The 26951-nt window shown below is 47.1% G+C and overlaps 1 protein-coding gene across 8 annotated transcripts in view; it reads right to left on the reverse strand.

The window, feature by feature from the left end:
- Nucleotides 1-26951, reverse strand: part of SAMD4A (sterile alpha motif domain containing 4A) — a 215115-nt gene that overhangs the window by 9179 nt on the left and 178985 nt on the right. For all 8 annotated transcript variants that reach the window (XM_043548839.1, XM_043548838.1, XM_043548842.1 and 5 more), the window contains 5 exons: nt 26194-26488; nt 23130-23215; nt 13257-13375; nt 6776-6977; nt 5887-6013 (listed from right to left, as the gene is read on the reverse strand). In XM_043548839.1, the coding sequence (XP_043404774.1) occupies nt 5887-6013; nt 6776-6977; nt 13257-13375; nt 23130-23215; nt 26194-26488 (829 nt within the window). The remainder of the gene's footprint in view (nt 1-5886; nt 6014-6775; nt 6978-13256; nt 13376-23129; nt 23216-26193; nt 26489-26951) is intronic.

The raw sequence follows: 26951 nt of genomic DNA on the forward strand, positions 1-26951 counted from the left end.
CATTCGCCCTGTGCAAACGTGATGACTGGAGCATTACTTTGCTTGTGTCCCTCTGACAACTCCCTCTAAAGACTGCAATTGAGCTTTCATTCCCAAGTAGATATTGGATGTTTTTAAGCTCATTTATATGTGCAAACATATTGACTTTCTTACATACACACACACACACACACGTAAAACTGTTTAATATCCGTTTTTATTTGCAAACACCATCCCAGCCGCTAACTAATATCACTGATGGAGAGTCACACATTTGCAGTGATGTAGTACAGAATCATGAAACCCAAACCTTAGATTTGTCTACAGCCTTATACCTAGATTGTAAGCTCTTCAGGGCAGGGACTGTCTCTTTGTTATGTGTTCATACAGGCGCCAAGCCCATCGGCCTCTACGTGCTCCCATAATAATGAACGATGATTAGAGGCTTGGTTTCAGACTGGCCATTGCAGGGCAAGGCGATGAAAGCTGTAGGTTAGGCAGCAAGAGTTTAGAAGGAAATAACCCCAGCACACTTAGGGGGAAAACCCTCAAATCCTTTCATAATCCACTAACCTTGTTTTACTCATATGAACTGAAACAACAAGGCTAACTTCATCCTTTGCTTGAAGGTTTAGGCCTAGGCAGAGAGGTAGAAGCCTAAACACTTTTGAGACTCTGAGTCTAACTTCCATTAATTCCTCAAATACCTTTGAGGATCTGGGCCTTGGCCTATATACCATGGGCCTATAAACTGTTTTATTGGACTGCTAAACCAGGACTGAGATTTCAACCCTACTAACTTTCTAGCAAGGACTGTTTTTTTAAAATGGGCACACTTTTCTATTGCAGCACTTTCCATATTAGAAACTAAGGATCCGATCCTCTGTTAGTGTAAACCAGGAGGAGTTCAATGGAGCTCCACCAGAGACGAACTGATGTAAGTGAAAGGTTTAAATGTTTCAACAAGGTTTGTATTAGAGAGATGCTCACGTGGTTTGAAAATGCAAGGCCAATGAAGAAAGACAGTAAAATGTCTCTGTTATGAAGGTACCGCTCCGCAGTGACTGTAAAGGTCGTTAGAGTCGTAAAGGAATTGTGAAATCCCATAGCTGGGCATTACTGAAGGAGCCCCAGCGTCCTCAAAGCTGTTGGTCTGCCAACAGCTGAACAGAATGGTACATGTGCATTGTAAGGCCTCAGAGCTGCATAAATCTAAACTCCCTCATCAGATCATCTGGAAACACAGCGCTCAGGAGTACAAAGGCAGCACTGAGGCACAGCTGTCCGAGGATATGGTCTATCTGATCCTCTTATCCCAAGGTCCCTAGAGTTTTGTGGACGGGGTCAGCAGTGACAGTGCAGCTCTGAAAGGAAACTCTCTCCAGGCAACTGCTGAGCTGATTTCCCCGGGGGGAAATGCATGGCATGGGGTTTGCACGAACATAACTGTTGCTATCAGATGAGGATGGATGGTCTTGAGGTCAAGGCCCTGGAGCGGGACGTAGGAGAGCTGGGTTCATTTCCACAGATTCCCTGCATGACGCCGAGGAAGTCACACAGCTCCACATCCACAAAGGTCGTTAGGCTCCTAACTTCTGCTGAAATCAATGGGAATTGGAAGCCTACATACCTCTGGGGATCTGAGTCCCAGCTTCTCTGTGCTCCATCTGCACAATGAAGACAAGAGCACTTACAGTCTAACTAGACAAGGTAGACGAAGGAAGTGCTTTGCGGCAGGGACTCTCTCTCAGCACGCACTTCAACAGCCCCTAACACAATGGGGCCCTGATTTTGACTGTAACATTCCCGCACTACAATGCAAATAGTACAATCCCCATTATCCAACTAGCCTAGGCGAGAAGGATTTTATCGGGACAGTGGAGAGGAGCCGTTCAGCAGCGGGGTGGCCTCCCCTGCAGCTGGGGGCTTCTCCTCCTCCTTGCAGTCCTGGCTGGGGGTCTCTGCGCTGCTGCAGGGCCAGTGACGCCCAGACCCTGCAGGTGCAAGGTGTTGGGCAAAGCAGAGACCCCCCCCCCCCCCGCCAGGACTGTGCTCTGTCCCGCCAACACTGCAGCCATCCCTGCACCTTGCGCCTGCAGGGAGCGGGTGTCACTGGGCCTATGCAACTCCATTGTCATGGCCCCGCTCCCTCACTCCTGTGACAGTGGGGCTGCAGAGGGCTCCCTGCACTGTCATAGGAGTCGTACAGCAGCGGGCTGGCCTCCCTGAAGCCGGGGGCTTGTCCCCCTCCTTGAAGTCCTGGCCGGGGCACTCTGCTCTATTATCTGAACCTCCCCATTCTCCAAATCCCTTCCTGGTCCCCCAGCATGAGACACAAGGGAGGCAAGGAAGGGGTTGGGACAGCGTGGAGGTTTGGATAATGGGGTGTGATGGAGGCTGCGCAGGAGGCAGCCAATTGGAGAGGGGCTGCGGGGAGCAGCCAACCAGGGCCGGGCTGGCCCATATAAGAAAGGCTGCAGAGCAGAGTAGCGTCAGTCACTTCCTGGAGCTTGAGGAGGGAGATCTGGGTGCCTTGCAGGTGGAGGGCAGCAAGCACCCTAGACAGACCAGTGCTACACGCTGAGGCCAGGGCAAAGAGGGTGCTGGGGCTGTGGGAAAGTGGCCCAGGGAGATCTACAGAGGAGTCGGAGGGGACGCAGTAAGTGGCGGCCATCTTCAGGGTCCCTTGGCCAGGACTCAGGGTAGTGGGTGGGCCCAGGTCTCCCCCTGCCCCCACTGAGGAAGTGGCTGGACTGAGGGACTGCGATACTATCCCCCGGAAGGTGGGAGCACAGAATGCGGCATAGCTGGAGGGCTGTGTCATGCACAGGACGTCGCGGTCCTGGGAGTGACATGGGCCCCTGGAGCAGAAGTGACAGCGGCAGACCACCACCAGAAGAGGGCGCACTGGCGTACAGAGCTAATCCCCAGGACCGCCAGCAGGAGGCGCCGCAGTGGTGGACCGAACCCCATCACATGGGGTTTCGGATAAAGAGGAGTATACTGTAATTGATAATGTTATGATTATGCTCTAGAACAAAAGTATTTTACGCCTAAAACAAACGTGAGGCATAATATTGGCTATTCCCTGTTTACACATAGTTTGTGTCAGGTTGATTACATTTGCCATAGCGTCTGTAGAGACGGGGACTTGATTTTTTTTTATCAACTTGTAAGTTTCATGTAGGGCAAAATCAGAAACTCCTCTGTGCCAGGGACACGAGGGCTGTAAAACTTGTCTGTACAAATGACAGAAGTGAAACTAAAAATAAGCTCCTTTGCTGGGGTCATTTGAAACCAGGCTGGACAAAGCCCTGGAGAACAGACTGTGCAGGTGCCTTATGCGGGATCTTTTTCCCTTCCTCTGACGCATCCTGGGTTACCGTGGAGATCTGGGCTGGTCCCCAAGGGATAACCGAGGTGTGACCTAAGAGGTCTCCTCCAACTTTAACTTCCCTGATTCATATGGAGATAAATATAACCAGCAGGAGAGAAGCCCACAGCACAGCTTAAAAGAAATGTGATCTTACCCCAGACACCTAAAGAAACATCCCTTGACTTCAATGGATTGAGGATATCTGGCATTTTATGGGAGCAATATCAAGATTATTATTTTTTTCACCCACTCCACTCCAAGCAGGTGGAAGGAAAGAGCTTGTTTATCTGAAACCATCATCTGTGGCTTAAAAACTTGACATGCTGCAGTTGCGAACCCAGTAAGGTTGTGAGCTACCTGGGAAGGCTTGTGTTTTAGGGTTCCAAATCAGCCGTCAGATGACTGGAAATTAAGGGCAGGTGGTGACCCCAACAGCTCTGAAGATGAATTAGTGGAATAGCCCACTAATTTATACGACCTGCTTCCCCTCTTTCTTCCAGATCGCCTTTTAATCCGGGCTTAATGCACACAAGATGAAGACGCTGGCAGTATTTCCTTAAATCCCTCCTGGACAGTCATCGATGTGCATTCCTAGTTCAGGTGATATTTTAATCCCCGGTAGAAACAAATTTTGGTGCTAGTTTTAAATAGCACATAAATTTAGAGCCAACATTCTGCCCTCAGATGTTTGTGCCCGGCTTGCAGGAGCTGGGGGAGTGTGCTAGGCAAGACATTGGCACCAAATTCTAAGAGCTAAGTATTATTATTATTAAACGTAGCATTTGTAGGATGGTTTTGGCTCGTTCTTATGGCTTTATTCTGAATTTAAACAATCCCTTTAGATTCCTCTCCTTTGTCCTGTCACCCAGGTGAGGTCCCCTCTGCTGGATTCTCTGCAGGATGGGGCTAGGGCAGCAGAAAAGCTCCCTGAAACTCCACTCTTTGAGTTCTCTGCAAATAGTCCTCCTCAAGGGAGAGAGGTGTGACACCCTGTGGAGTTTGCAGGGATCCCACAGATCCATGGGTAAGGGAACTAAGGCTGAATGCTACAAAGCCAGCAGAGTTAGATCCGCCATGTTTTTACCCCAGGCAGTATTCTGCTTGAACAAACAGACCAGCTTTGTTCTGACTGAACAGACATTCATATTAAATGCATCTCAAGTTTACATAAATGAGATGTAAGAAATAAGGCTGACTAGATGGTACTGTAAGTCTAATATTCAGAGCAGGGACAGAGTCAGGACTCCTGGGTTGCAGTTCTAACTTCAGACCAATTTGCTGTAAGACTTTAGGCAACTCAGTTAATCTCTCTGTTCAGTTTACCTCACAAGTATAATACTTTCCTACTTCACAGGATTGTTGTGGGGATTAATTCATTAGTGTTTACAATGTGTTTTGAGCTCCTCCAAAGAAAAGTGTTGTATAAATGCAAACTATTAATGATACTACTAAATAAACACATCATTTTCTTGGCTACTCTACACATATTTTTTCAACAATGCCACTTTCCAGTCCTCTTGAGTCCTCATCACCTGAAGGCTAACATGCAAGAACCACCTATTTCTTATTCTGTAATATTTACCGCACTTTGCCATTACACTGGGCTCTGGATGATACATAGAGGCAGACGCAGTCCCTGCGACAAGAGGCTTGCAATCTAGAACAGACAGTCAAAACAACGCGGACTCTTAATACACGAGAAGGCGAGATGGAGGCCCAGGCTGAAAGAAGGGTGTAAGTTTCTGGTGTGGTAAACATCTTTTGAATGAGATTTGTTTCTATGGTGAATGATCGCTGGAACAATGCAGGTTATTAATACTACTGGACATTAGCAGAAAGGCTGCATTAAAGGGATAGTAGAGCAACATACATAGTTAAGATATACTAGAAAAAAATGCACTGAAGTCTCCGAGCTTTTTCCTCTGGATTCAGATGGACACTCAGCAAACCAAAAAGAACGACACGATGTTCTTACACATGGAAGGGTATTTAAAGCATGCAAGGAAACAATTAAAATCCCCAAATGTGTTGAAATTCTGCCTCAGAATGTCTCTCTCAAAAGAATTTCCCTAAAACGCATGAAGTCATTTCTCTTCTGCACTGGATTTTCCAGTCCATGTAAAAGCAAAAAAGGTGATCCAAGAGTTACAACATTCCCCATGTAACACAAAGCCGCGCCGAAGGAAGCTATGTTGGGCACTAGCAGTCAGTCTGTTATATATAGGGTCAAAATCCCTCCAGTGATGTCTCTAGTTTAATCAATCCAGTAATCTGACTAGTGTCAAAAAATATCTTGGTCAGATTGCAACAGACTCTGAGCTTGCAGCGTCTGGCTTGCTGCCAGCCCACCACTGTTCATCTTGCAATGCACAGTTTAAAAAAAGAAAGCTTTCGATAAGCACCCAAGAATGTATTGTGAGAGTTGAGGCTAAGCACTTGCAGGCAGGGTTCACTAGTGCAGCTATTTTAATATACTGTACTCCCAGATGACAAGGGGATGAATAAGCAAAAGACAAATGACTTCTTCCTACCTGGTTGCTGAAACATCAGCATGGTCTGTGGGGATGTGTGAACAGGCAGGGAACGCGTCCTCTGCACTGAGCTATGGGTCCGGCTTGGCATGCTGTTACTACCCCCGGGGTTTGCGAACCAGAGATTCTATGGAAAACAAACACAGCAACAATACTGTAAAACAAATACCAGTGCCACGCTAATGTAGAACACAATCTGTGTGTGTTAAAAACCTCAGCACGCTCTGTATGCTAATGCTTTCCTGATCTCCCCAGCCTTACACCTTCTAGTCGCTGGGTCACTCTCTCCCTGCGAAGGGCTTTTTCTGCGAGTGACACTTACTCACTGAGTGATGGATTTGTAAAAAACCCTTGGCTCATTTCTCTTCCTCCATCCCTCTCTGAAGCCTGATTTGTCCCTCTCCCCCTGCTCTCCTTGTCCCTTTCAGTACCCTGCTCCACTAAAAAGAGCAAAAACAGGAAATGCCTGCAGACGGTTCTCACTGGGTTCGTGTGTAAAAAAGGAGTATCCAGACACATTAGTCAGATGAGGAAAATCAGAAAAGTCATTGCACGCTAACCTTAGCAAAGAGCTCATGAACTTGTTTTCTTTAGTAGCAGTTTTCTATTCAGCCATTGGGGAGTAAATAGCTACATTTGGACCAATCCCTTGTCATGTATATGGGCCTGATCCTGCCAAGTCCTGTGAGCCCCCCACACCTGACTAAACTGGCAATCAGGGATGCTCCCTGCCATGCAGCTGGTGCTCAGCATCTTGTCAGATCAGACCCAAAGCATTTCTCATCAGGCACAAAAAATATGGACCCTCCCTTGCAGCTCTGCAGCTAATAACCATCCTGTAGCACTGGTGGCCTGACATGCAACAACAGACAGACAGACTGACACACACCTGTCTTCCTTGTTTCAAGATTGTTGGATTGGTAGCTGCGCTGCGTTGTGCAGCCCCCAGGAGTCCACTGGGGCCCAGCAGACCCAGCCGGGTGGGGGGGAGATTCCGGGAGGGAATCTGGAACTGGCGTGGGTTCCGTCTGCCCATTCCTGCACCTACAGATCCAGCTGTTGGTAAGGAGTTCGACTGGCCAAAGCCTCGACTGGAAAGAGGAAAAAATAACAGGTCTGAAAATTCAGAATCTTAACCTTTTAAAATGCAAGCAGGAGCAGACTTCTAAATACTTTAAGACTATATTCAAATGGCATGTGGTTAGTACTGATTAAAGATGGGTTTGGAAATCAGCACAGCCTAACAAGCTTTCGCCTTGACCCATCTCCCACTAAAATCAATGGAAAAACTCACCCTCACTTCAGTGTAGTAGGGCAGGGCTCTTTAACGCCAAATTAGCCAAAGTGTCTTACCGAGGATCGCCACAAGAGGGAACATAATTGCTTTCCCTGGATTTAGAGGACAGCTGCACATGTAAGCCCTGGGGCTAGCATTAAACTTTGGTTTAGCCCCTTGAGGCCATATCCTGCTTACCATACTCCTGTGAGTGAGTCAAAGCAGTCAGTGGGAGAGAGGCAGGAGGGATTTGCTTTCGATGATGGCTGGTGAGATGTAAATGACCTTTTAAGTGCTAAACAGGGAGAAAACCTGTCACTTAGCCTGGAGAAGTATATGGATTCTGGCAGTGCCCTGGGGGTTTTGGTATATTCTCCAGAATCTCAGCTTGCACTGGAAATAAAAAGCTGATATACCGGCACTCGGCAATTCACGGCTTGCAAGCCCCATGCAGCCTGCTCAAGATGCCTCTGATGCTCTGCATTTCCCACAGTGATAAGGAAGGGTCCTAAACTGATTCTTGGTTCCTCTCTGAGCTATATTTGCATTCTAGTTTTCTCTTCCCTCGTGGCTCTTTACTACTGAGTACCTGACGCTGTGAGTTGCTGAGCGCCTTTGCCTCCCATGAAATGAGAGCTGACAGTGCGGAGTGTGGTGTATGGAAAATAAGCCATCACTTTAATTTTTAAGGGGTTTACTGGTCTGGTTTGCAGGCTAGGGGGCTCTATAGGGAAGCACCAAGCATGCAGATCTGTCAGTCAGTTTGCAAGAAGGCAGCCGAGCAAGTGAGGTGAATTGTTCCTCTGTGTTAGGGAGCAGCCTGCTTTCTCTCTCTCTGTTTTTGGTTCTTGTGTGTTACCACTTCAAATTCTAAGAAATAAAGTAGTGTTATGTTGCAAGCATCCAGCACAAGTATTTTATGTTTTTACTCTAACTTCTCTGTGTGCATGGTGTGAACATAACACTCAGCATCTCAAGATTTGGGTCCTCAGGGCCAGATCCAAGCCTCTTTGAAGTCACTTGCATTCCTGCTTGTTTCTGGTGTGTACGTGTTTTTCCTTTGGGTTAATTAAGGCTTTAATTTATCTGATTTCTATATTTGGTTTTGTGTTAGGAGTTTGAGGTTTATGTTTTTGGTTTATTTGGCTGGTTTAAAAAGTGCTCATTTTAAATGAAAACTTTAAAAAAAAAAGAGAGAGAGAGAGAAAAGAAATGATGAACAAAGACAACTTCTGCACAGAATGAGACACAGGCATTGCACCCGATATCAAATCTTCCTGTTTGTGCTTATGTGAGTGACAATTGTTAGAAAAGGACTTGTCAGTCTCAAAGGCTCCATCAACACTAAGATGTCAAACTGCATTAACACCTCCCTAGCAAGAGCCAGGTTTAAACACAGTTCTTTAGGATAGCGCTAACACGGTTTGAAAACCCAGAGTAAATGGGGCCAGAAAGTTTACAGATCTTTTAGCCCATTTGGTTGTGAAAAGCACTTTCTCTGTAAACCAGTACGATGCAGTCTTGCTTGGGTTGGCATCCTGACACTAATGGAGATGGGGAGCAAGCGGATAACAAATGTTACCTGCTTAGAACTGGATTCTGATCTCAGTTACAGCAGTTTGAACCAGAGTAACTTCCCTGAAGTCAGCAGAACATAGTCTGGTCCTTAGACTATGTGTAACTACATATAGTCAAGGTGGGATGTTTTTCTAAAAGATCTGCTCTAGTTCAAACAGGTATTGTTTTGGGGCAGTTCTCTGGCCTCTGTTATGCAGGAGGTCAGACTAGATGATCACAGTGGTCCCTTCTGGCCTTAGAATCCATGAATAAAAGCTCCCATGACAAGCTGAGTTCATGATTCTGACTCTCAGGGCCTGCTTCTCATCTCCCTGATTCTGATGATACACCAGTGTTAGTTACTTCACTGATTTTAGTAGAGTTATTCTTGATTTGCACCAGCGGACGGGAGTGAACAATCAGGCCCTTAAATCTCATTAACTCACCTCCCCAACATGTATGGCGGGAGCAACAGCCCAATAAACTACATTCTTTGATTTAGGGGTAACGGGACATGATGATGAAAATGAGGGGCAGTCTGAACTATAGATGAACAAGGAGTGGAATTTGTTTTCATTTGCCATGTGAAAAACAAGTATTTGCAGATCCAGTTTCTCCCACAGTTTGATGGCTCTAGTATGGAGGCATTTTGCAGTAGTGAAGTTGAGGGAATTTTGGTTAATGTGTGTCTTTTAAACACACATCTCTAGAGGTAGACCATTCTTGGTTCGTAATTAGGACATTTAACCCATTTCTATGTAACACCGGGCAGGTCTATACTACAGCGGGGATCCACGCTCTGAGACTGATCCACCAGCGGTCGATTTAGCGGGTCTAGCAAAGACCCGCCAAATCAACTGCAGATTGCTCTCCAGTCGACCCCTGTACTCTATCCCCAATGAGAAGAGTAAGGTAAGTCGACAGGAGATTTTCTCCTGTCGACTCCCCTCAGTGTAGACTCCGTGTTAACTCGGCCTAAGGTACGTCAACTCCAGCTACGTTATTCACACAGCTGGAGTTGCGTAGCGTAAGTCGACTTACTGTGGTAGTGTAGACATAGCCACCGTTAGTTACTGGGATGCCAAATTGAAACAACACACAAAGCAACAGCACCAAAAAAATAAAAGAACCAGTTGACCCCACAGAACAAATAGATCATGCCGATTTCACTGCGGTGTAAAGTCTTCCTAGTGTTCTTGCCCAATTGTTTAAAATGATTACACAAAGAGATGGGTAGTGTTGCTGTGATACTTATTATTTACCTGCTGACGTTTGAAACATGACAAATGAGAGTAGCTATTTGGAGATTAACAACTCTTATCACTTGTGCAGTTCCTGTATCGCCCTGCCCCTTCTCCAACACTTGACGTTTCAACTCACCTTCCTCTAATCTCTCCTGCTTGTGCATGCTATAGTGAACAAGACTCCCAAAATAATACGATTATGGAATCCAAACCAGTATAAATCTACCCATCATGACACACAACAAAGTTTCTTTAAACCTCATGCAGGAAGCGATTTTGCCATTATACCTACGGAACTATGTGAAAGGCAGAGCTGCACCATTGTATTCTTAGCCTACATCTTCACCCAGACTGGAAGAGCAAAGAAAGTACAAGAAAATGACACAGTTGATCTAGATCAGCAAGGGTGAATTTCACGCCTTGCAGGGTGCAGAGAAGCCAGTCTCAGTTGATACCCTACTTATGCCCTATTCTGAGCATTTAGGCATGACGTTAAGTGGCACACCCGCTGTATGCTGGTGTCTGCACAGGGGTGAATGTCACCCTAATGGAGTATCTCCTGATAAGTGCTTCTCTAGCCAAGGCCCTGGTCTTTGGTGTAGTGCTTCTCCAGTCACAGTGGAGGAGCAAGTCTCAGTGTTTAAGCTGTGATGATTCCATTCATTTGTAGCCCGTTACAGGGCCCTCTTGAGTTTTTTCTGATTAACTAATCTGAACAAGCCCAAGAGCCTCGCTGCACCCTTGCTGATTGCTTTTTCTGGTGTCTATCCAACAGTGATTTAATTTGCAGATGACACCAAAACTGGAGGGGCAGCAAACACAGGAGAGAAAACTAACCTGCAGAGAGGGACAGTGCTGTTATTACTTTTTAATAAGGCTGTCGATTAATCGCAGTTAATTCATGCGATTAACCAATAAAGAATCAGTTGCAATCAAAAAAATTAATCGCAATTAATCGCAGTTTTAATTGCACTGTTAAACAATCGAATACCAATTGAAATGTATTAAATATTTTGGATGTTTTTCTATATTTTCAAATATTTGATTTCAATTTACAACACAGAATACAAACTGTACACTGCTCACTCCAGATTATTTTTATTACAAATATTTGCACTGTAAAATGATAAACAAAAGAAATAGTATTTTTCAATTCACCTCATACAAGTACTGTAGTGCAATCTCTTTATAGTGAAAGAGCAACTTACAAATGTAGATATTTTTTGTTACATAACTGCACTCAAAAACAAAACAATGTAAAACTTTAGAGCCTACAAGTCCACTCAGTCCTACTTCTTGTTCAGCCAATTGCTAAGACATTTGTTTACATTTGCAAGAGATAATGCTGCCTTCTTCTTATTTACAATGGCACTTGAAAGTGAGAACAGGCGTTCGCCTGGCACTTTTGTAGCTGGCATTGCAAGGTATTTATGTGCCAGATATACTAAACATTCGTATGCCCCTTATGGTTCATCCACCACTCCAGAGGACAAGCTTCCATGCCACTGATGCTCGTTAAAAAAATTAATTAAATTTTTGACTAAACTCCTTGGGGGAGAATTGTATGTCTCCTGCTCTGTTTACCTGCATTCTGCTATATATTTTGTGTTATGGCAGTCTTGGATGACAACCCAGTACATGTTGTTCGAGTTAAGAACACTTTCACTGCAGATTTGACAAAATGCAAAGAAGGGTATCAATGTGAGATTTCTAAAGATAGCTACAGCACTCGATCCAAGGTTTAAGAATCAGAAGTGCCTTCCAAAATCTGAGAGAGACGAGGTGTGGAGCATGTTTTCATAAGTCTTAAAAAAGCACCAGTCAGATGTGGAAACTGAACCACCAAAAAAAGAAAGTCAACCTTCTGCTGGTGGCATCTGACTCAGATGATGAAAATGAACATGTGTCAGTCCGCTCTGTTTTGGACTGCTATCGAGCAGAATCAGTATGGACGCATGTCCTCTGGAATGGTGGGCGAAGCATGAAGGGACATATGAATCTTTACTGGATCTGGCACATAAATATCTTGTGACGCCAGCTACAACAGTGCCAGGTGAACACCTGTTCTCACTTTCAGATGACACTGTAAACAAGAAGTGGGCAGTATTATCTCCTGCAAATGTAAACAAATTTGTTTGTCTGAGTGATTGGCTGAACAAATAGGACTGAGTGGACTTGTAGGCTCTAAAATTTTACATTATTTTATTTAGGGTGACCAGATAGCAAGTGTGAAAAATCGGGATGGGGGTGAGGGGTAATAGGAGCCCATATAAGAAAAAGACCCAAAAATTGGGACTGTCCTTATAAAATCGGGACAACTGGTCACCCTGATTTTATTTTTGAGTGCAGTTATTTTTTTGTACGTAATTCTACATTTGTAAGTTCAACTTCCATGATAAAGAAATTGAACGACACTAGTTGTATTAGGTGAATTGAAAAATACTACTTATTTTCTTTTTTACAGTGATAAAAATAAATATAAAGTGAGCACTATACACTTTGTATTCTGTGTTGTAACTAAAATCAATATATTTGAAAATGTAGAAAATATCCAAAAATATTTAAATAAATGGTATCTAATATTGTTTAACAGAGTGAGTAATCGCACAATTGTGATTCATTTTTTTAATCACTTGACAGCCCTACTTTTTAATCTTTTCAAGTGCTCTAATTACCCTGGGGAAAGTGTAGGTTGGGAGATGGGCCGATCAGAATCCCCAATTTAAGGAGGGCGCTACATAGAGGAAGGACTGCGTTGTTGGTAAGCCACCAAAGTGGGACTCAGGAAATCTGGGTTCAAATCCCAGCACCACCACAGGCAGCTTTTGTCACCTGGGGCAAGTCACTGAATCTTTCTATGACTTAAATCACCATCTGTAAGATGGGGACAATGGTACTTTTTACCCACCGTTTGGTTTTGTCTGTTTATACTGTAAGCTCTTTGAGGCAGGGACTGTCTCTCAGTTTAACATCTAGTATAATGGAGCCCTGATCTAAGCTGGAACCTCAAGTATAATGCCAGTATAATGCAAATCAGAGCTAATAACAGGAACCACTGCTCTACAGTGACATTTGAGAGGTGGCTGGGATATACAGCATTAAAACAGAACAAGGTGAAATATTCCAGCCCTGCTGGCACTCGAGGTAACTGGCCTCATGAATCAGACCCAGCAGACGGTTCCAGTTAGTACAGTGTGAACGTTAATGTAATTATCCCCTTTGGCGTAGTCTTGGCCAAGATACCAACCCACAAAGTACAAGCATTGCATCAGAGAGATGAAATCCCAACGTACTTTCTTTGCTGCCGATATCCTGATATGTCTAGAAGGGATTTCCGAGGGAAAGACCTGAAGAGTTTTTGCACCTGCTGTTTCCATGACAACAATCTTTTCTTCTGTGTCTCTGTAAATGCCTGCCCCCCAAAAAAAAGGAATTAAAAAAAAAAGGTAAACATCTTATGGATGATGCAGTTGGGTATAAAAATAAAGAAAACAACAGGCAGTTAACATGCACCCAAAGTAGAGAGCTGAGCGATCCAAGCTTCAGGCTGCAAACACACAGAAGCCCTGACGTGCAGGTTTAACTCCTGGCAGAGTTGGCTCAGCCCATTACACTTTTGAGAAAGACAAACTGAGCACCAAGCAGTTTTCTATGCGTAGCTCTTTCTGATGAAATCTTAAGAGCAAAGCTCCTGCTGTGCCTGGGTGTTAAAGATCCCATGACATTTCCTGTAGGAGAAAGGGTTTCCCTGGAGTCCTGGACCCTAATTTCTGCTCTCCCCATCACTGTGAGGCATGCTTTACCATCGCCTGGCTGCCCACCACGCCTACAATTCAGTGGTACTGTGTATGTGTGAAGTGCTGTGGGTCCACCAGGATGACAGATACATAAAGGTTGGAGACAATTATTATTACTGCTACATCATTACGAATGCCAAAATGTACAACACTTTGGTGATGCTACAAAAAACATCCTACTGATACTAAAAGAAGTAAAAAGAATTGATTTTGCTTGTTGTAACTTTTAACCAAAATTCACGTTTATTTAAAAAACAGAGTAATTAGCAACATACTGCATGTTGCCTATGAAAAGAAATTCAGTTATACTGGGGCTTAGGGACAGATAATGGTCATAATTATTTCCATGAAGGTTCCGTCTGACCTTCAAGTCTATGACTCAGATCATAGTATGTACATAAAATTCCCTGAGTGCTCAGTTTATTAATGCTAAATGAATGCTCCTGATTGTTTAATAGCTACGCTCTAGTAAGCAACTGGCATTTTCATCCCCCAGTGCACACCCTAAAATTTTCAAGACATCTCTAAAAATAAACAAACTTCTGAGTTCTTTAAAAAAAACCTTTTAAAGTAAGTACAGTGTTCATGAAAGGCGCTGGCTTGACAGCCCTGGGAACTGGTGGCTTCCGGCTCAGCTATTCAACAGGTACAGTGCTAGCATTTTGCAATGCAACAGTCCATACACTGCCCTGCCAGCGTGTCTTGGTTGGACCTGGAGGGACTTTCTCCCATGATAACAAGAGAGCAAAATCCTCAATCTCCTTACTGATGGGAGCTGCCAGCCGGAACCAACTGCAGTGGTTTCTGTGAGGTGGACACTTGTTTCCCCAGGAAATGGATTAAGACCTTCCATTTATTTTCTATTCTATTCGAGGTTTTTATACCACAGTCTATTACACTGAGACCAAAGAGCCTTGAGATTGTAATGGCATTTGGTTGCTACTGTCCCAGGTTAGAGTTAACCTGAGCTTGGCACTGGAAGTCCCCTTACTCCACTACCAATCTCCTGAGCCATCTGGACCCCCTGTGCTCCTAACACATTATTATGTGAATGTTTTCCTGTTCATGCCCCACGATAGCAGAGGCCTACAGACAATTATTAACTATAATACATATATTTATGGGCAGTTTAACCAATATCACATGAGCCATCTTAATTTTATCCTTTTGACTGTCACATTTAATGCTCAATCTACTTACCTTGCATCCCAGTATTATTAACATATTCATGTATAATGCAAATGAAAACCACTGTAGACATGTTACTGTGGAGCAATTCACTTCAGCTCTGGTTGGAGACCAATGAAAAACTATTGGCTTTAGGAATACAGGACTCAATCAATGTTTTCTCTCCAGCATCTCAGATTCTGACCTCTCTTCAATTCTATCTAGAGAGAACTGGACTGGGACACAAGATACCTGGTTTCCATTCCTGGCTCTGCCACTGACCTTGCTGGGGACCTCTGCCAAGTCAGTTTGGGAATAAAGATACCTCCTTTGTAAAGGTGCTTTGAAATCTATGGCTGAAAAGCACTAGCTACACAAGAGCTAAGTGGTGTTGTTACTACCTGTCATACACCCATCACCACAGGGTCTGAGCAAGACGCCTATCCAAGATTCAGCTGCAAAGATCACCTCCCCCTCTTGCAGCTCAGACTATGCCCCTCCCTTCCCAATCCTTTCCCTGGTTTCCTCTCACATTGCACATCAAGCTCAAGCATCCGGTCCTCACCTTCCAGGCTCCCTTTTTATATCTCTGCTCTCATGACTTCCTGCTCTCTCAGCAGTACTCCACGCTGCCTTGCTGAAGTACCGGGCACAATTTCCAACCCTGGTCCCACCCCATACCTCAGAGATCAGGATGCATTATGGAACCAATGTTCTCATCCCTCCAACCTGGGGAGGAGCCGAATGTCACAAGCCATTCCACAGCTCCCACTCTAGGTGTTACAGGGATGGCTCTGGAATGCCCGGTCACTTGCCCGGGCTACCGAGACGGTGACTTGCCACATGGAACCTCAGAAAAAATGGTTACTAACCTTTCTGTAACTGTTGTTCTTCGAGACGTGTCACACACGTCCATTCCAACGTAGGTGTGTGCGCGCCCCGAGTGCAGCTGCCGGAATTTTTTCCCTTAGTGGTATCCGTTGGCTTGGCTCCAGCGCCCTCTGGTGTACGCTCTCATAGCGCCGGCATAAAGAGCCCTTCCGACCCTGCTCCCCTTCAGTTTCTTCTTGCCGACTACCTCTGACAGAGGGTGGGTTTTGGAATGGACATGCGCAATGCCTCTCGAACAACAACAGCTACAGAAAGGTTAGTAGCCGTTTCTTCTTCGAGTGCTCGCACACGTCCATTCCAATGTAAGTGACTCACAAGCAATTGCCCCAGAGGTGGGTTCGGAGATCAAGGGCAGGCTGATTGTAACGCCGCCCTGCCGAAGCCAGCATGGTCTCTAGCCTGCTGTGTAATGACGTAGTGTGTCGTGAACCGACAACCAGGTTGCCCCCTGTCCATGTCCTGAATTGGAACTTGCGCTAAAAAAGCAGCGGCGGAGGCCTGAGACCCTGTAAAGTGAGCTGTTAAGTGAGCAAGCGGCGAGATGTTCGCGAGGTCGTAACATGCCCTGATGCACGAAGTGATGCACAATGAGATTCTCCGCGCAGAAATGGGGAGAAACTTTCATTCTTTCTGCTATCAACACCTGAGTGGATCTGTGGAATGCTTTGGTCCTTTGGATGTAGAAGGCCAGGGCCCGGCATACACGAAGTGATCCAATTGGAAAGCCACTGAGTGGAAATCGGCTGGCCCCTCGCATGCTCAGCCGAGGCGACGAACAGTTGTGCGTACTTCCTGAACGGCTTGGTCCGCTCGGAGTAGAAAACCAGAGCCCGCCACACATGGAGCATGTGGAGACAGCGCTCCTCACTGGACGCGTGAGGCTTGGGGCAGAGGACCGGCAGAAAAAAGTCCTGACCCATATGGTAGGAGGAGACCACTTTTGGCAGGAACACGGGGTGTGGGCAGAGCTGGACCGTGTCCTTATGACAGACCATGTACGGTGGCTCGGAGGTCAGGACCCTAAGCTCCGAGACTCACCTGGCCGATGTGATTGCAACCAGGAAGGCCACCTTCCATGAGAGGTGAGACCAGGAGCACATGGCCAGTGGTTCAAACGGGGGCCTCGTGAGACGAGCCAACACCAGGTTTAGGTCCCACTGCGGGACCGGGGGTCTAGAATACGGAAAAAGACGGTCCAAACCTGGGGCTTCTTATGGGCGGCCTCATACTTTGGGACAGCGGCCTGGGCGGGAGTCTGCTGCGGCCTGAACTTAGGTTTTGCCAGAGCCGGGACATAGAGGCTCCGAGTCTAGAGGGTCGTGCGGGATTCCTTCATGCCATGCAGCCTTGTATCTGTTTTCGCCGCAAACAGAGCTTTCCCGTCAAACGGGAGATCCCGCATGGAAGACTGCACCTTGCTGGACAGCCCAGAGAGCAGGAACCATGACGCCCATTTCATGGACACCACGGAGGCCATGGATCGTGTGGCCATGTCCGCAGCATCTGAGGCTGCCTGCAGGGACACCCTAGCATCCGCTGCCCCTTCCTCCACTAGCGCCTGAAACTCCTTCCTATCATGATCCTGGAGAGAGTCCTCAAACTTGGGCAGGGAGCCCCACAGATTGAATTCGTACGGGCCCAGGAGAGCCTCATGGTTTGCCACTCGTAACTGGAAGCTCGAAGACAAATAAATTTTCCTTCTGAAAGAATCCAGTCTCCGAGAGTCTTTGTTCTTTGGGGTCAGAGCTGGCTGACTCTGCCGTTCCCTGTGGTTGACCGGCTCAACCACCAGGGAGTTGGGCGCCGGGTGGGTATACAAGTACTTGCATTCCGCCTTCTTAGAGATGGGGGCCAACGAGGCCGGTGTTTCCCACAGGGCTTTTGAAATCTTAGCCACCCCTTCATGGAGGGGCAAGGCCACCTTACCCAGTCCCAGCGGGGACAGCACGTTAAACAGGGAGTCTGAGGACTCCTCCATCTCCTCTGCCCGGAGATGGAGGCTTGCTGCCACCCTCTTTAAGAGTTCTTGATGGGCCCTGAAGTCCTCCTGCGGGGTGGAGGGGGCAGGGCTGCAATCGCCTCTTCTGGGTGGAGCGAGGAGGCCGGTGAAGTGCTCTGGGTATCGGCCGGCACCGGAGGGTCCACTACCTGGTCAGACTCCGGGCACGGTGCTAAGGACATACGTCCCACCGACTCCTTTCTTGGGGGTTTGGAGAGGGAGGCCAACGGTGCTTCCGAAGCTTTGGCCACCAAGTGAGCTCCCATCAGGGGCTGCGCCGGAGGCCACGGTGCCCACTGGTACCATTGGGCCGGCCACAACGCTCGGTGCCACGACACCTGCTGTCGCACCGGCAGGGCTGGCTGTTTGGCTTGGCTGGCCTGGCCCATTGAAGGACGGCTACGAATGGAGGCCGGGCTGGTGTAAGATCTGCTGCTGTCTCTGGACCAGGAGGAGTGCCGGTGCCAGGATCTACATCGGCCGCGGGACCGCCATCTTGACGTGGAGGACTGGTACCGACGGTAAGAGCTACTCCGGGAACGGCCTCGACAGGCGGACCCGCGACAGCGAGATGCCGGCGATCGACGCCCGGGGCTGCAATGTCTTGGCGGAGATTTGGAGTGGGAGTCCGAGCAGGAATGGCATTGACAACGTGCCATGACCGACTGCGGTACCCTTTGTTCCTTGAGGACGAACGTTGCCGAGAGTCCCGGCCGGCCGGAACCCAGCCGGACAGTCTGGTCAGCGTCGAGGGCGATCCACATGGACTCTTCCCTGAACGGTCACTGGGCGGTGAATGGCGTCGGGAACGTTCCCTCAACTGAGACCGGTACCGGGCCGGAGGCGACTGGGGAGATCCCAGCGGTGGCTTGCCTCTGGAGCGTGGGGCCGACATTGGCGGCGCTCCCAGCACCAGCATGGACATAACATCCCGGGCTGCCTGGAGGGCTTCAAGCGTGGACGGCATCCGGTCATCCGGAGAAGCCTGTTCCGATGGGGCCAGGCTATTCCTCTCAACGTGAGTCAGAGGCCTGAGGCCCGGTGGGAATTGAGGACTGCCCGACATGGGACTAGCCGCTGTCCCAGACTTCCCTCGATGCCACTGTGAAGAGGGAGTCTTTCTGGCCCCCTTGGCGTGCCCCACAGATGGGGACCAGTGCCGACTGGTTGATGGCACCGGAGGGTCGCCACGTACCAGCGCTGAGGTGCCGGGTACTGGTTCGGAGCGGCGTGCCAGGGTCAGGGTCAGCGCCGACTCCATCAGGATGGTCCGGAGCCTAATGTCCCTGACTCTTTTGGTCTGAGGCGAGGCTTAAACAACTTGCAAATCTTGCACCTTTCGCTGACATGGGTTTCTCCCAAACAGTCTGCTTGTGGGTCACTTCTTGGCACAGAATGCCTACAAGAGCCGCACGACCTAAACGCCGGGGCACGCCCCCGCCCGGGCTCATTGACTAACTAAACTAACTACAGGTACTAACACTGAACGAACGAACAGTTCTGGGGACAAGCTACAGCAAAGCTGGAGCAGAGCAGTTCCGATGCACCTTCACTGGCGGCAAGAAGGAACTGAGGGTGGGGGGAGCGTGCATCTCCCCTTATACCGCGCCAGGCAGGCGCCACTCCAGAGGTTGCAGGGGGTGCTCCCCCCCATGGGTACTGCTAGGGGAAAAACTTCTGCCACCGGTGCACGTGGCGAGCACGCACACCTATTGTGGAATACACATGAGCAATCCCTCAAAGAAGAACCACTAAGAGAACGATCGCAGAAGCGATGAGGAGTTCCAGCCGCTGTAACGGGCGGTAAGGAGGAAATGAAGGAGAGCAGGCTCGACAGGGCCTTTTATACCAGAGCTATGAGTGCGCAGTACCAGAGGGCATTGGAGCTGACCTAACAGATACCGCTAGGGGAAAATATTCCAGCGGCTGTGCTTGGAGCATGCACCTACATTGGAATGGACATGTGCAAGCACTCGAAGAAGAAGGTATGTGTCTGAAGTATGGGGGGGAAGGGAACTGTCCCTTTCCTCTCAAGGTCTCCAGCTGGAATCAAGCTTTGTGACTGAAAACTGTCCCTCATCTGATGGCTGTGAAGTAGCAAACGTGCCATGAGTTTGATGCTCTCTCCCTAGCTCCCAGGGGACCAGTGTCCACCAAAAAACCCACCGCTGTGACAGCTGGCAGTCATCGGCACCTCATGGGCAGTCTCAACCCCCCAAGAGCTGAATGGAGATGGAGAATGAACTATCCTCTCCCCCATAAAAGGTGGTCTTTCCAGGGGAAGGTTTAGCCACACTGGCTGGGTGGTGTGGGGAATTGTGCACAACACTGCCTCTGCTGGGTGTGGTCAGAGGGTAAAGAGAGGTCTGTGGTTTCTCTGCCACTCAATCCTGCACCTTTCACAAACTCTTCATTTACATTTTATGTATAATATGCAAGGGAAAATCTGGGGCTTCACAGAGCATGGAGAATCTATTCCCTCCTGCCCCTGCTTTGCCTGGAAGGAAATGTTGTTCCACTTAAGGCATTTCTTGAGAATACCAACAAGCACTTCCTTTATACCATTGCAGCCAGAGCAGTGCATCTGGTTACACCACCCAGAAAATGAGTTTGGAGTTGCACCCTGTACAGTTGTCCTATACAGCTGGGATGTGCCAAGCCAGAATCACTTTTCATTAACATGGGTTAATGTCAGAAATATAAAGAAGACAGGGGGAGAGACTAGGCTAGGATGGATGCAGTTCGTAATGCTGCATTGACTTCAAGACTCATCATGGAGCAATCAAGGGGAAAAAAATCTTGCTATGTCTGGAAATACATGAAGAATTAGAGTGAAAGGAGCTTTTCATGGGATCTCCGGGAACTTGGACTCAGGTGGAAGAGTTCTTTGTACACTCACATATTAGAAGCTTTGATTATATTTAAACTATGTGCCTGGCTCAGACAGAACCATTGCTGAGGTGAGAAAGCAAACTAACCACTCACTTCATAGTAAAATGAAATTTCCTAACGCAGCTGCTGTATATTTCAAGTGGCAAACTGTACGTTGACAATGTATGCTGACAGTTCACTACCATTCACTGAAAAACTCTTGGCAAACTTGTTACTATTGTGGACAGAAGCATTCTGGGAGCACAGTGTTTGTTTTTTTAAACCCTGAATGTCAGTGACTTCCCTTCAGAGCTGGAAATCTCTGTCTTTGTCCCAGATTCAGGAAAACCCTTCAGAGATTCCAGGCCACAACAGACCATTGTGATCATCTTGTCTGACCTCTAGTATATCACAGGTCACAGAACTTCTTCAGAATAATTCCTTTTGAACTAGAGAATATCTTTTTAAAAAACCCAATCTTAATTTAAAATTTACCAGTGATGGAGACTCCACCATGGCCCTTGATAAATTGTTCCAATGGTTAATTACCCTAGCACATACTTAGTGCTTTCCTGAATCAGAGCTTTTGTGAGGATGGGAAATGCCCAAGAACCAGATGAGAGCTCTATTATTTAGGCAATAGCGTCTCACATGGAGGATTCAGAACTCTGTAATTTAACCCTTTTTTCACTTAGCACACTGTATATACCTGTGTTTACAGCAGTCAACGTACTTTTGCCAAAATGCTGCCACTCCTTTTCCTGTAGGATAGTACAGATTTCTTAGTGATTCTAGACTCCACTTTTATACACAAGTGACCATGTAAAGACAGTAAAGACTAAACTGTAGATCTTTTGACACTGGAAAATATTCAGAGATCCATCCAGATTTCAGATGCATGGCCAAATAATGCCATGCATCTTGTAAGATCAGGTGCAGCACATATGTACACAAGTTACTCCTGGGGGAATTCCACACTACTGCACGCATGAAGAATTAATGTCCCTCGCAGATTTTTTTTCTCCACAGAATATAGATTCTGCTGGAGAGGCATTACAGTTACATCTTTCGCCCACCAGAGGCTGCTATGGCGCCAGAAGAGAGGGCAGTCAGCCAGAGAGGCTGCTTTCCTCACAGTGGGGTCAGGTGAGGAGGCACTGGACAGACAGAGTGGGGCTGCTGGGGGGATCACAGATTGGGGTTCAGAAGAGCTAGTGGGGGACAGACTTGGATGCAGGATCAGTGGGGTGACAGCACTGAGCCAGAGGCTGAATGGGAGGTGGGCTGAAGGGCCACATGGGGACAGAGGGTAGGGGGGTGCAGGGCCCATGTGGATGGGGGAGGAGGGCTGCAAGGACACACGGGGATAAGAGCAGATGTGCTTGACTGAATGGGAGAGGTTAGGGGTCAGCCAGGGTCTGCATGGGGGAGGCTCCCCAACTCCCTAACAATCCCTCTCCCTCCCCAAACCTGTCCCATACTTCACCCACCCACACCCAATAACCCTCCAGGTTCACTCCAGGCTCCTTCCCTCTCCCTCAGCTCCTCTGTTACCCCTGAATCCCCCAAAGCCTTTTCACTGCTTCTGAGGAGTGCAGGAAACACAGTTTTGTACTGTAGTTTAGATGAATTACTCAGCGTTCTCTATTCATATGCTTAGTAAGGAATCTATTTGTCAAAAAAACATTTCCTGAATCTTTTTTTTCCCCAGTCTGTATTGTTACAGACATACTCGGTGACAGGTATTTGAAATAAATTACCAAAATAACTGAAACTGGTGTGATTATATTGTGTTATTTTGACATACAAAATATGCAGAATTTTAAAATATTGTGCGCAGAATTTTTAATTTTTTGGCACCGAATTTTCCCAGGAGTAACAAGTGCAACAGGAACTTGGTACACATAGGGGATAAATATACACAGCAGGGTGGCTTGTGCCTCAGATCTATGGCATATGGAGCTCAAAATATGTTTCAGTCACCCTGAAGGACACGTGGTAATGTACCTTTTAGAGAAAGTTACAGTTCAAAATAAAAATCCATGCACAAGCAGCTCTCATGAAGAGGCACACAGAATGGTAGGTGCCAAATCACAAAATGTTTGCTACAAAACAGAAACTGGAAATGCTGAATGATAGTTTAGTCTCTCTGCTTGAAACCCCATGCACATTTATCCTGGGTTTTTCTGTCATCCAGCTGTTGATCATAATGTCACAAGCATGATGAATTTCTCAATTCCAGTTCTTTGATGTTGTACAGGGACATAGTGACCTACACTTCTGTGCACCACATTGCATTTACAGTCTGCCACAGTCAGAATTACTATTAATACTCCCAAAAATATTTGTGTTAGAAACCAAAACGTTTACATAAACAGAAACTTTGGAAACAGTTTCTAAGCAATGAGAACAACAGTTTTATAAGATCTGACACAACTCACCTCATGAATTAGACATTTGTCTATGAGCTGTAAATAGGAACTTATATTCTCTTCATCAGGTCTGGAAACTAAAAGTTGTGTACATACTGCAAATAAACAAACAAAAAAAGGATAGCTAGCAAAACACATGGTGACCAGGAAATGGGACTGACATCAATGTGTTGTTTTTAAGAATGGTCTTAGACTTCCATTGCAATTGTCTGAAATGAGTTATCAATGGAGCACTTGTGTAGAAAGACTCCCTTTTACAATTCCAGCCATGCCAGTCTATATTTAGGGCCAGATTTTGCTCTCAGTTACATTGCTGTAAATCCAGAGTAACTCCATTAGAGTTATACATGTGCAAATCAACAGTAACAGAGTAGAATCTGGTTCCCCCATCTTATCCTATTCTCACATGTGAAAGACACTGTCACACAAAGAGTGTGGTGTTAAAATCTATTGCTTCCAGGGTCAAAATCTGGTCTCACTGAAGTCAATGGCAAAATTCCCACTGATTTGACTGATAGCAAATTTTTGAAATAATACCACAAAAGTGTGTGCAAATTAACTTACAGAATAAGACAGTGTCTGCATTGGGGGAATTTACCCGAACACTCCCACCCATTCTAACCCTGGCTCAACTGAACTGGTGTTAAAGTCCGTAGGAGCTGCAGAATTCTACAGCCAGAACTGCCATCTTAGTTAAACCCGCTGGAAAGCAAGCATCATCAAAACAACTGGTCACAGGAGCCTTCTCTACATTATGGCTTCCATCAATTTTAACCCTCATGGTGAGCAGTAAATATCTCCAGTTTTCAGAGAAGGCCTGGGAGTGTGCCTGCTAACAATGCCGTTTCCCCAACTTCGACTGATAAATCTCCATACCACTCAACTTCACGCATGATGGAGGTGCTGGTCATGGCACCAGAGTTAGCAGTGAGGTCTGATATGGGCTTAAAATGCGGCACAAAAAAACATTTTTCTCAAAGTAGGTGGCCAATCAGTGTGAAATTACACACCGGGCTCAATGTTCTGCCCTTTGAAGTTTCTAGGTAATTTGTATTTCATGTCTATTCACACATTTTAAACAGAAAGTGCTGGAACTGGATCGGGGCTGACATTTCTCCATGGAAGTCTGACCTTTTTTTTTTTTTTTTTTTTTTTGAATAGCCTCCCTCCCCCCCGTTACCAAACTGCTCCATTCTCCACACAGCAAGCTGCTACACAAAACAGTCCCCACTCGCAGTGCTGGGAGTGGGCAGTCTGAATTACCCAGGAGCGGTAAAGCTCTGAGTAAGTTATGCAGGTCCTCCCAAAAGTGTGTGAAGGGCACCCCGTCACATGCTCTATATCCACCATTTTTATTACAGAAAAGCTAGTTTAGGAACGATTTAGAGAGGTTTGCATGATTCAAAAATGAGGCTGAATGGACTCCCCCATCCCTCGTAGATATTCTTTTAAATCATTCCTCAGTTCAAGAAACTTGTTTTGTTTTATACTGACCACAGCAGGACAAATTCCTTGCTGGTATAAATGGGCAAAATGCTATTGAAGTCAATGAAGCCATTTACACCAGCATCAAAGGGTTTTGCTGGGTATGATTGTTTCCCCTGTATTTCACAGTGCAGTGACAGCGGTGAGGCAGGGACACGCAGAGACCATGGGCAGCACCATTACAGGAGCGGAGACTGCTTGGGCAATCTGCTTTAAGGCCCCAGTTCAGCAAAGCACTTAAGCATGTACAGTCAGGGCCCAAGCCACCAAAGAAAGTGTTTTAAAAAGCCCAACCCTCCCCCAACTTTCACATTACACAAATGCCAGTCCCAGGCACTCTCTCTCTATCCGTGTCACATGATCACGGATCGAAAGGAAGCAACTGCTCTGTACGTGCACTCCCTCGTACTGCAAGTCAGGGCTATAAAAAACTCCACAGGAGGACATGGGACCAGTGAGCAGCAGGGGACCAGCGCTGGCAATGAAAGCAAGTAGCCAGACCGAAGGTAACCCCAGAGCAGCCACTCGATTCTAGGATCATGCACCACAAAGAGGAAGATCTTTCCACAGGCTTTAAAAAATAATGGTGCATAGTCAAACACTAAAGGCTCATTCTGATTCAAGCTTCCAACATGCCTATTTGTATAGGGCTCAGCTGTACTTGCTAGGGCCTGCCTAGTTATGTCTACACTGCACAGTGAGCCTGGGTCTGTGGGATCCGCGCTTGTGGACTCAATGGTTCCAAGCTCCTGCTTGAACATCCACGCTGTCTTGTAAACCAGGATTTGCACTTGCTGGACCTGGTCTCAGAGCCGTGGTAACATGTCCATACTGCACCACTCTGACTCATGTCTGCAGCCTGACCTGCATCCGCGTTGCAAAATGTGAGTTGCAGTGGGACTTGGACTCTGACCCACCCCACTTGCAGGGTCCTGAGGGCTTGCTGACCCGAGTCAGACTGATCTGTGCGGCCAGAAAGGGGACTTGGGCTCAAACCGGAGTCAGAGCCCAGGCTTAGTGTGCAGTGCAGATGTACCCTCTAACATTGGAAGCAGTGCAGTAGGCCAAGGAGGCTTGGAGACTCAGACAGGCATGATGCCTTCTGGAGCTCCTCAGCACATAGGAGAAGGAAGGGCCCCCCTGCTACAATGCGGGGCAGTGAGCTCACCTGCCTCTATAGCCAGCCAGCTCTACTGGCTGGGGGAGAGAGTAAGGCTACGTCCTCATCTCCTCCTAACCTTCCCTTTTCGCCAGCACTAGCCATGAACAGCGCTTGAGCACGTGTGAATGATGGCAGCATGGTACAATGGGACTCCGGAGAGCTGGGTGCAGTCCTGTCTCTGCTGTGTCACCCTGAGTACATCATTTCACCTCTGTCCATCTTCCCTAATTAGACTGCAGGCCCTTTGGGGCAGGGACTGTTTTCTTACTAAGTGTTGATACAGCACCTAGCACAATGGGGCCCTGAGAATATTATGATGAGCAGGACACAAGGAGGGTGGATGGGGACCAGAGCGGCTATGAAATAAACGCTGTTCTTAACCATTTACTCCTAATAGAAGGAATAATGACAATTGGAGCAGCTGACCTTTCCCCATGACTCTTGTGAACTGCCCAGGGAGATCCCCTTCAGGCAAAGGTGCCCCTCCAGACTCGCCCTCGCAGCCAGGCAAGTGGTGCTGCTGTATGCACCCAGAGGCAGAGTCCTTGCAGTCAGACCCTTGGCTGTCCGAGCCGATCAGAGAAGGCAGGTGGTGGGAATCCAGGTCCCGGCTCTGCTCGTCTGTGTTTGAGTTCTGGGAGCAGTAGGCTTTGATTGGGGTGAGGATCATTTGGTGTAGCTCCTGCAGTGGGATGCGCAGGTTGCCACCTTCCAGGATGTCCTGCAGATTCCAGACAACAAAAATGATTAGCAGCTGGTATGTCTGCAATCTCAATATGCCGCTAGTTGCACTGAGCTCAGCCATGCTGCCTCAGCAAAGCTGGCAACACTAGGACATTGCTTCCAGAAAAACAACCCCCGCAGAAGCCTCTTCTATTGTTCCTACTCCAGGACTTACTTGTACTGTGTGATCCACGTTCAGTAAGTTGGTCCATTTAATTAACTGAGTCTTTCACAGAACCGTTTTAACAGAAACAGGCAAGAACTAGAACTTCAAGTCTGAAGCCACCTGCAAACCCCCTTCCCCATTTTAAGGTGTGTGTGTTCAGATTTGAACTCCTAAATCTGAACCCTCCCCATGAATCAGGTGGGATCCAAAACCAGTGCGAGCATGGCGTCCAGATCCACTGCAGATGCAGCCCAAGAGGGGTGAAATCCCATGACAGCAGCTGATCTGGTGAGAT

This window comes from Chelonia mydas, chromosome 6 (genome assembly GCF_015237465.2).
Source record: "Chelonia mydas isolate rCheMyd1 chromosome 6, rCheMyd1.pri.v2, whole genome shotgun sequence".
NCBI classification, from domain to species: Eukaryota; Metazoa; Chordata; order Testudines; family Cheloniidae; genus Chelonia; species Chelonia mydas.